Source organism: Montipora capricornis, chromosome 5, assembly GCF_036669925.1.
Source record: "Montipora capricornis isolate CH-2021 chromosome 5, ASM3666992v2, whole genome shotgun sequence".
Lineage (NCBI taxonomy): Eukaryota > Metazoa > Cnidaria > Anthozoa > Scleractinia > Acroporidae > Montipora > Montipora capricornis.
Genome location: NC_090887.1, coordinates 18,871,445 through 18,881,444, shown reverse-complemented (window position 1 = coordinate 18,881,444; position 10,000 = coordinate 18,871,445). Strand labels below are relative to the sequence as shown.

Below are 10,000 nucleotides of genomic sequence, written 5' to 3'. Positions count from 1 at the left end.
TAATTTACTATTCTGTGAAACTACTGTTGCTAAATTTACCTCTGAATGAAACATCGGTTACTATTAAGGATTTATATTGAAATATATCCGCGTCGAATTTTTAAACAAAGTCTATTTTACAGAAATGGTTACAACCAAAATGGTCCAAAATGGCCGTTTTGTTTATTTTTGCTTTTCTTATTTTATTCGTTTATTTATTTATTTGTATTTTTTGCAGCTTAGATCAGTGTCCCAATTCAAAATATTTTATAGCTACGTTTTGTCAATAGGCCACTTCGGAAAATACCATAATACTCTTTGTTTGTCCCCCCAAATTTGGCATAAGCATTGTTTCCAGTTTTTCTTGGGACTTAATGAATGGTCCCAAGAGAAAACAAAGACAATGCTTATGAAAAATTTTGGGGGACAAACAAAGAGTATTATGGTATTTTCCAAAGTGGCCTATGTCTTGGAGCCGGATTCCTGAAAGGCATGAAAAAATAGTCTTAAAATTTTTTGGTCGGTCCAAGTCAAAGCTGCCAAAAGCCTCGTGATCTTTTAGAATTCGACGCCAGTCAGCGGTAGCTCGCTATTATTTACCCAAGATGCAAAGGGAACTCTTAACAGCTGTCATCTCCCTAAAAATACAATATTTGCGACCAAAGGTAGATGTTCGTTTTCCGAATGTTTTTCGCTTTTCTTCCACCATGAAGTTTGACCGATTTTACATTTTAAGCGTATTATTCTTATTTACGCGCAGTCGTTGCGTTTTAGCACATACGAACGAGAAAATCGCATTGAGACAACCAACGTTGATAATTATCTCGTATGATGGCTTTCGGTGGGATTACATGGACAAAGTTCCTACCCCAAATTTGGATTTGATTGTACAGAATGGAGTGAAGGCTAAGCACATCAAAAATGCTTTTGTAACGAAGACATTCCCAAATCATTTCACTTTGGTGACGGGATTGTATGAGGAGAGCCATGGATTGGTTGGAAATACGTTTTTCGATCCCGTCTTTGACGAAACGTTCTACATCGACAAAACATCGAACTACCTTGACTCAAAATGGTGGAAGGGCGAGCCAATTTGGATCACAAATCAGAAAGCTTGGAAAAAGAGCGCTGTTGTTTTCTGGCCTGGTTCGGAAGTGCAAATAGAGGGCAATTACCCAACACATTATGCGAAATACAACAAATCTCTGTCTTTCGAGAAAAGAGTCGACTTTGTCATTTCTATGCTGAATCTGGACGATCCTCCAAGCTTTCTTGCCGCTTATTTTCACGAGCCAGATCACACTGGGCATCTTTTTGGCCCAGATTCACCAGAGGTTGAGAACGTTATTCGCAGAATGGACAATGTAACTGGCTACCTTCTGGAAAATCTACGAAATCTAGGATTGTGGAACCAGGTTTGTTGTCATGCCAAGGGAGATCTAACAGTCTCACTCTTTCCATCATCCTTTCCTTGTTGTTTATAAAAGCTGTTCATTCTTCTGCCAGGCAGCCAGTATGCTCTGTTAGCTGGTCGATTTTGGTCTTGGCGAATTTGTCCAGGTGTTCTCTTTCTATGTTTTGGTTACTAGAGCAGTAGCTACCTGAATTAGTTTTGCAGAAAATTTAAAGTAACAAAAGAGAGAACTGACCCTTTCATTTTTCTGGACAATTGAATCAACTGTCTCTTGAGGCCAGGACACACTAGGTGATAAGTCACTGCGACAGGTTGCGGGGACAAGTCGCTGCAACAATTCGCCTTGTGTGACACGGTTAATTTATGAAAATCATTGTCGCGGTGGCAAAATTTTGTCACCGCAATCAGTCGTACAAATTCAAACCAGTTTGAGTTTATGCGACTATTGCAACGTTAAAATTAACAAAAGCAGCATTGTTGCACCGTGTGTACACTTCCGACACCAAGTTGTTGCAACAAAATATAAATGAACCAATGAGAGTGCGTCATATGGTCAGCCATACTGAATTAGAAAGCTAGTTCACATCCCCCCTCATACGAAATCACTGTGTATGAACCAAACAGGCCTCTTATTTGTCACAGTGACTTGTTTTGCAAGTAGTACCCACAGAGCAGCTTGTCGCAGAGACCTGTCGCTGCGACTTGTCGCTCTTTGTGCCGCAGCCTTAATAGACACCTGGAAAATTCAGGTGGCTTCTCCGGGATTCAAACCTGAATTTTTTAGTTGTCCATAAGAGACAGTTGCTCAAATTGTCCAGATAAGTACAAGGGTCTCTTCTCTCTTTCGTCTATAACCTGCACATTTGTCTCAAAATATAAAGTATTTGACATTAAAATTGATCACCTGTACGCAGAAAAATGAAAACACGAACTGCATGCAATTTCATTGCCTTAACCCTTTGACGCTAAAACTGGCCAAAACCGGCCAGACTTAGTATTTTACTCTGACTAAAGCCAGAGTATTTTACTGTCTAACGCCAGCCGATTTTACTCGTCAATGGCGAACCCCCAAGAGTCAATGGGTTAGGGTCAAAAGACTAATGTGTTGCTCTATTCTGCCCATCTACTTGTGGAAGTGACAAGGGTACCATCAGATTGTCGCATTCAGGATTACTTTCAAGAGTAACTCAGGTTTTGTCAAACAGAGGCATTATGGCTGTCTGGCTGGCGATCTCCTTGATCCAGGTTTTCGTCCCTGTCTCTTTCTGTGTAGTCTTTGCTTCAATTCCTTAAAAAAACGGTTTGCCTCTTCCTACTTTTCCCTGCTTGTTTCGTTCATTTCTTCCAATACAGGTAGTGTATAGGTAACTGAATACAAAAATTCTATGAAGTCAGTCAGTGTAACTGCAAAGCCTTTCACATGAAGAACAGTTTGTATTGAACTACCCTAATTACAAAATCAGAAATTTGTTCTCATTTGGCTTCAATTTGACGTAGCCACTAGCCTGTGGAAAATACGGAGGACAATGTTGTGTTACTGGTACTGTACTATACCCTTAGTACCGTACATACTGTACTAAGGTTATAGTACAGTTAGTACTAGTAACATAACATGCTGGTAGTTCAACAACTATTCTCTGTCTATGATGAAATGATATATGAAATGGATCATATATGAACTGCGGATATGAAATCATGTCTTGATCTCTACGCAATTGCAAAAATTGCGTTCATAATTGCGAGGATCATAGCTTCACTTGATTTCATATCCGCAGTTCATATATGATCCATTTTATTTATCATTTCATCATTGATTCATTTGTTACGGGAACATTAGAACCCACAAATGACCAGCTCCCAACATCAGTGGCTTCATAGCTCAGTTTGTTAGGGCATCGCACTGGTATCGCGAGGTCACGGGTTCAAACCCCGTTGAAGTCCTGAATATTTCAGGCTTCTCTACGCAATTGTAAAAATTGTGTTCATAACCGCGAGGATCATAGCTTCACTTGATTATTCTCTGTCTGGTAGTAACATATGCCTTGTTTTGCAAGTAGTACCGTACCCACAGTAGGGGTAGGGGGTAGGGGTAGGGGTAGGGGATGAAGGGTACCATAGCTGAAACAACCCAAACCTTTACAAAGATGCTAACCTTAGGCCTAAACACCATGCTTTAGATAGTGTTTAGGCCTCACCCCTCAATCCCTACCCCCACCCCCAGAATAGTCATGCCAAATTAGGGGCATTCCTTGACATATCTAAAACTCTGAACCAATGAACACATGAAATTTTTCAGAAATCTTGATTGTCATTTGACTAATCACAGCAAATATTTCAAGGTACAAGCAAATTTGCGAAAAGAGTTGAGACACTCACTTTTAATAACCGTATATCATTCAAGTCATTGTACATGTATCCCCAACCCTCCTTCCCCCAAACAAAGTTGTTTCCATCTCCATTTTTCATTCAAATCAAAGGGTATCAGCATTGAAAAGGGGGGAGGGGAGGGAGGGTCATTAACTTGAAAAGGGATTTTAGGAAGAAGAGGTGAAATTTTGATTCAGTGTCTCAACCTTTTTGTAACAGCTTGTAGCAAACCTCAAAACCGCTGATGCTGTTCTAAGATTTCTTTCTTCTCAATGATTTCCCTTTTCCTTGTAATTTGATAAATTTCTTGTAGTTAATTTACTCTGTAAGTTTCACAGGCAATATACCGGTACCTGTTTTGTTTTATAGGTGAATTTGATCATTACTAGTGATCATGGTATGTCATCAATTAACAACTCTCAAGTCATTGTCCTGGAAAAATATCTCCCATCATCCTGGTATACACTTGTTTTAAGTCCTCGAAGACCTCAACATGTGTTTGACACTTTCTTTCATATTATACCAAAAGAGGGAATGTTAAACCAAATTTATCAAAAGCTGAAAGGAATTCCACACCTCAACACATACCTGAAAGATGATATTCCTGAAGAATTCCATTACAAGCATAACCGCCGTGTCATGCCAATTTTTATTGTGGCAGATGATCATTGGATTATAACTCAGACGATGGCACATTTGAATTCCTGTGGTAACCATGGTTACAGTAACAAATATTCTGACATGCATCCTTTTTTTATTGCACATGGACCTGCATTCAAGGAAAACTACATTGCAGAACCTTTTGAAAATGTTCACATTTACCCTCTTATGTGCCATATTCTTGGTATTGATCCTGCTCCAAATAATGGGTCCTTAAAAGCTGTTGAACAGCTTTTAAAAGTTTCAAAACAAGATTTTACCGTGTTGATAGTGCTTTGCTGTATTTCATTTTTAGCTTTTATGTTTATGAGTTATGGCATTGTCTCATTCTGCGTAAAAAATCATTGTCGAATGAAACAGTATGGTCATGTGTATGACCTAGGGACTTCAGACTTGTATGATCTATGAAAAGGTTATTCAAATGATGAAGAGAATACTTTTAAGTATTTTATTTTGTTGTTGTTTGAAATATCATTATTATTATGATTATCATGTTATTATACGAAGCCAATGAAAAAGGAAATGTGAATTTTATCTTTATACATGAACATCTTAATATTTCGATTCTATTTGAGTGAGGCAGCGTCCTCAAAAGCAGTAAAAGGATGCTGTTCTTAGACAGTATTTTGTGCATTTAAAAATTGTTCTGCACAAGGAGACATGACTAGTTGGACTTACAAACAAAAGAGCTACTGGCAAAGCATTACATGCAAGAGAGAGCAACAAGATGCAAAACTCTTGTGTCAACTGAAGGGGAGAGAGCCTGAGTTAGAGGTTAAGCATGCAGAAGACAAACAAAGCATGATTCCAAAGCAATACAGTAAACACCCGCATATAAGAATAAGTGGATTAAGAACATCAGACTGAAATTTGGCCAATAAAGCACCATGTAAATAAGAGCAAATTCAGCCTGATAAATAAAACATGTTCTTAGTACAAAGGGAAAAGAGTATTAAGATAAGGAAACAATACAGTACAGTAACTTATATCAAAGTATTGTGGTGTTCAGGACCATTGCCGGCTATAAAATCTATTACAAACAGCATTGTATGTTAATTAAACCTCTAGTAATATATAATTTGAAGTATTTCTGAAACCAATTTTAAGAACACTTTCAGGCCGATCACGATCAGCCTTAAACCAGAAAAAAGTGTTCTTATAATAATCTAGGATAGTGTAGCTTCCCATCCATACAAATTAGGCTATTATGCGACTTGTATTAACTATTTTTTAGCCTTCTAAACTTTGCCCAAAAAATAGGCCATTTTTCAAAAAATTTCCCTTGGTAACCCCTTTGCTATTTTTCAAAAAACTGCGGTTTTCGACACGTTTAGAAACATTGTTATTTCTCGTCTAATAGGTGTTGTTCCATGCGGTCTTTTGCATTATAAAAATCTAGGATAGTTTATCTTTCCATCCATACCAATAAGGCCATTATACGACTTGTATTTCCTATTTTATTTAGCCTTCCAAACTTTGCCCAAAAAATCGGCCATTTTTCAAAAAAATTCCCTTGGTCCCCCCTTTGCTATTTTGCAAAACACCGCGGTTTTCGACACTATTAGAAAAATTGTTATTTCTCGTCTAATAGGTGTTTTTTCATGCGGTCTTTTGCATAATAGAAATCTAGGATAGTTTAGCTTTCCATCCATGCCAATTAGGTTATGATACGACTTGTATTTCCTCTTGTTTTAGCCTTCCAAACTTTGCCCAAAAAATCGGCCATCTTTTAAAATTTGCCCTTGGTAACCCCTTTGCTATTTTGCAAAAAACCGCGGTTTTCGACACTTTAAGAAAAATTGTTATTTCTCCTCTAATAGGTGTCTTTTTCTGCGGTCGTTTGCATAATACAAATCTAGGATAGCTTAGCGTTCCATCCATACCAATTAAGCTATTCTACGACTTGTATTCCTATTTTTTTAGCCTTCCATAATTTGCCAAAAAAATCGGCCATTTTTGAAAATTTTCCCTTGGTCCCCTCTTTGCTATTTTGCACAAAATACCGCGGTTTTCGACACTTTTAAAAAATTGTTACTTCTCGTCTAATAGGTGTTTTTTCATGCGGTCTTTTTCATAATAGAAATCTAGGCTAATTTAGCTTTCCATCCATACCAATTAGGTTATGATACGACTTGTATTTCCTCTTGTTTTAGCCTTCCAAACTTTGCCCCAAAAAATCGGTCATTTTTTAAAGTTTTCCCTTGGTACCCCCTTTGCTATTTGGCAAAACACCGCGGTTTTCGACACTATTAGAAAAATTGTTATTTCTCGTCTAATAGGTGTTTTTTCATGCGGTCTTTTGCATAATAGAAATCTAGGATAGTTTAGCTTTCCATCCATGCCAATTGGGCTGTGATACGAGTTGTATTTCCTATTGTTTTAGCCTTCCACACTTTGCCGAAAATATCGGCCATTTTTGGAAATATTCCCTTGGTCCCCACTTTGCTATTTTGCAAAAAACCACGGTTTTTTACACTTTAAGAAAAATTGTTATTTCTTGTCTAATAGGTGTCTTTTCATGCGGTCTTTTTCATAATAGAAGTCTAGGATAGATTAGCTTTCCATCCATACCAATTAGGCTATTATGCGACTTGTATTCCCTATTTTTTTAGCCTTCCACACTTTGCCGAAAATATCGGCCATTTTTGAAAATATTCCCTTGGTCCCCCCTTTGCTATTTTGCAAAAAACCACGGTTTTTGACACTTTAAGAAAAATTGTTATTTCTTGTCTAATAGGTGTCTTTTCATGCGGTCTTTTTCATAATAGAAGTCTAGGATAGATTAGCTTTCCATCCATACCAATTAGGCTATTATGCGACTTGTATTCCCTATTTTTTTAGCCTTCCAAACTTTGCCCAAAAGATCGGCCATTTTTGAAAACTTTCCCTTGGTCCCCCGTTTGCTATTTTGCAAAAAACCGCAGTTTTCGACACTTTAAAAAAAAATGGTACTTCTCGTCTAATAGGTGTTTTTTCATGCGGTCTTTTTCATAATAGAAATCTAGGATAATTTAGCTTTCCATCCATACCAATTACTTTATGATACGACTTGTATTAACTATTTTTTAGCCTTCCAAACTTTGCCCAAAAACTCGGCCATTTTTCAAAAAATTTCCCTTGGTAACCCCTTTGCTATTTTTCAAAAAACTGCGGTTTTCGACACGTTTAGAAACATTGTTATTTCTCGTCTAATAGGTGTTGTTCCATGCGGTCTTTTGCATTATAAAAATCTAGGATAGTTTATCTTTCCATCCATACCAATAAGGCCATTATACGACTTGTATTTCCTATTGTTTTAGCCTTCCAAAGTTTGCCCAAAAAATCGGCCATTTTTGAAAATTTTCCCTTGGTTCCCCCTTTGCTATTTTGCAAAAAACCCGCGGTTTTCGACGCTTTTAGAAACATTGTTATTTCTCGTCTAATAGGTGTTGTTCCATGCGGTCTTTTGCATTATAAAAATCTAGGATAGTTTATCTTTCCATCCATACCAATAAGGCCATTATACGACTTGTATTTCCTATTTTTTTTAGCCTTCCAAACTTTGCCCAAAAAATCGGCCATCGGCGTTGGTCCCAGAGGTAACATAAATACGGACATAAGCTTTATTTTATCTCGAATTTCCGAATAACCACCGTTTCTTTGACGCGAGAATTACAGCGAAATGAAAGCACAACTTTGTCGCGAATTTTCTATGATAAAAACTTGTTCAGAAATCCAAAATGTAAGTTAACAGCACACACCAGGCCTACTCCTGAGTATTTGGCTAGAAATCATTTCCTCTGGCCGTGCTTCTTTCAGCCATTCGATGAGGGCTAGTCTTGTGCTTCTTAAGTTGCCTCGCTCATGCCCATAAAATCAACTGAAATGTCAATTGCTGGTTAAAAAAAAACCCAGCATGTTAATTTTTTTTGGTAGGCTAGATATCGATGCGCCAGAACATTTGCGCATGCGCTGAGGGAATATTTGAGCAAGAGAGAAAAACGCAGTACCTCCAGACACCGGCGCTGGAGCGTCGTACCAAACGAGTCATCCCGGGATTTCGGCCCGTGCGATCGCTTTTGGACGCAGTTGGCCCTTCACTGCTTTCTGCTACCGACCTTGCCTCCCGTAACGGCATTGAGGGAGAGATATGTCGGCCCCTAAACCATATGTGACAAATCCCACTCCTACTCACAGCTCCAAACCGCCCTTGTCAATATAGCGTAAGAATTAGATGGCTTATATATTGAAGGGAAATGTCCTTTTCTCTGTCATATGGTAAGCACTGGAGTCGCAGATTACAAAGTGTGCGCACGCGCCCTGCTAAAGGTAACATACCTACAGGCATAAGCTTTATTTCATCTCGAATTTCCGAATAACCACAGGAGCTAATATCTTCGAGACATTACGAATACATAGCATATACAGATACCTACTAAATGCATAATATTTAAAGATATATTCATTAAAAAGAAAAGCCGCTGTACAAAATGCGGCCCGGTACGAATAAAATCAGGTAGCGCATTCCGCAACTTAGCTGATACGTAAGAAAAAAGAGCTAAGACCATAACTGGTTGTTATAGGTTTATTCAGGGACAGAATGTAATTTCCGCGAGGATCGTGCATAAGAATAGGAGGGGAGACGTATTTTTTATATAAGCAGGAAAACCCTTAAAAAAGAAATTTTAAAAGGTAATACGAGGAAATTTTGAATGCGCTTATTACATAGAGATATACAGTTTGACTTACAGTAGTAAGAGGACACGTAATCTGCAAATATAATGTCATTATTCTCTTAGAGCGGTTTTCATTTGAGTGTCGAAAGTAATTAGATATTTACTTTGGTTTATGATTACGTCACTCAGTGATTGGTTCAAAGTTCTCACGCCAAGTTTTCCAACCAATCAGAAGTGAAACCAAAACGAATCGTGGCTCGCGCGTGCACATTTTCCCGCGCTTTGTGTCGGCTACGTGTAATTACTTCGAGTTTTGATTGGTTTACTGGATTGTCTCCGTCTTTTTTGATTGGCCAAAGTAATTACTTTGGTTTTGGTTTAACGACACTCAATTGAAACTCGCTCTATTTACGGCCTCGATTGGTGCAGTTCTGGATGTATCTGAGCTTACAGACAAGACATTACCTTAAAGGGAATAAGTCACACTGTTTTTCGCAAAACGCTCTTTTTAGCCTGGCGTCCGCCATTTGCCCGAAAGCATGGTCCAAAAACTTGTATTGCGCGCGCATGTTTTGCTGAAAAACTGACAACTGGTCGGCAACTGGTGCTTGACGTGAGTATTGGTGTTTCCTTCTTATTTGCGCGCGTGGCAATTGTAAGCTCCGTTCTATGATGTCACAAGATTAATGACTTAATTAGAAAGTGAATGCCTACACTTCACAACTGAACACGAGAGGCCAAGAGCCATTTCAGTATTGTTTGAAAAAAATCTCAATTTCAGGATGATTCGTAAATGAGATTTTTGAAAGTGTGAGGATAATGAAGCGCGGAAGCCTTCGCCGAAATGCCTTTGCGAGCGGAGAAAGCTCTGAGCCATCTCACGATTTGGACGAAGTGTTTGGCATGCCTTCCACAGCAGAATCTG

General features: G+C 38.4%; 3 protein-coding genes across 3 annotated transcripts in view; all 3 read left to right on the top strand.

Annotated features, from left to right (window-relative positions):
* Positions 1-123, top strand: part of LOC138049786 (prostaglandin E2 receptor EP3 subtype-like) — a 5,694-nt gene extending 5,571 nt beyond the window's left edge. Inside the window, exon 3 of the mRNA XM_068896211.1 lies at positions 1-123. This exon is cut by the window's left edge and continues 623 nt beyond it. The gene's annotated coding sequence lies outside the window, so the exon portion shown is untranslated.
* A 481-nt stretch (positions 124-604) lies between these two features.
* On the top strand, positions 605-5,360 carry LOC138049777 (ectonucleotide pyrophosphatase/phosphodiesterase family member 5-like). Its single transcript, XM_068896191.1, has 2 exons — positions 605-1,394; positions 4,130-5,360. The coding sequence occupies exons 1-2, from the start codon at positions 687-689 to the stop codon at positions 4,826-4,828; spliced, it is 1,407 nt and encodes a 468-aa protein (XP_068752292.1). The 5' UTR covers positions 605-686; the 3' UTR covers positions 4,829-5,360.
* A 2,494-nt stretch (positions 5,361-7,854) lies between these two features.
* The window catches only part of LOC138049785 (uncharacterized), an 11,587-nt gene continuing 9,441 nt past the window's right edge, over positions 7,855-10,000 (top strand). Inside the window, exon 1 of the mRNA XM_068896210.1 lies at positions 7,855-10,000. This exon is cut by the window's right edge and continues 63 nt beyond it. Within this exon, the coding sequence (XP_068752311.1) occupies positions 9,895-10,000 (106 nt within the window). The 5' untranslated portion in view covers positions 7,855-9,894.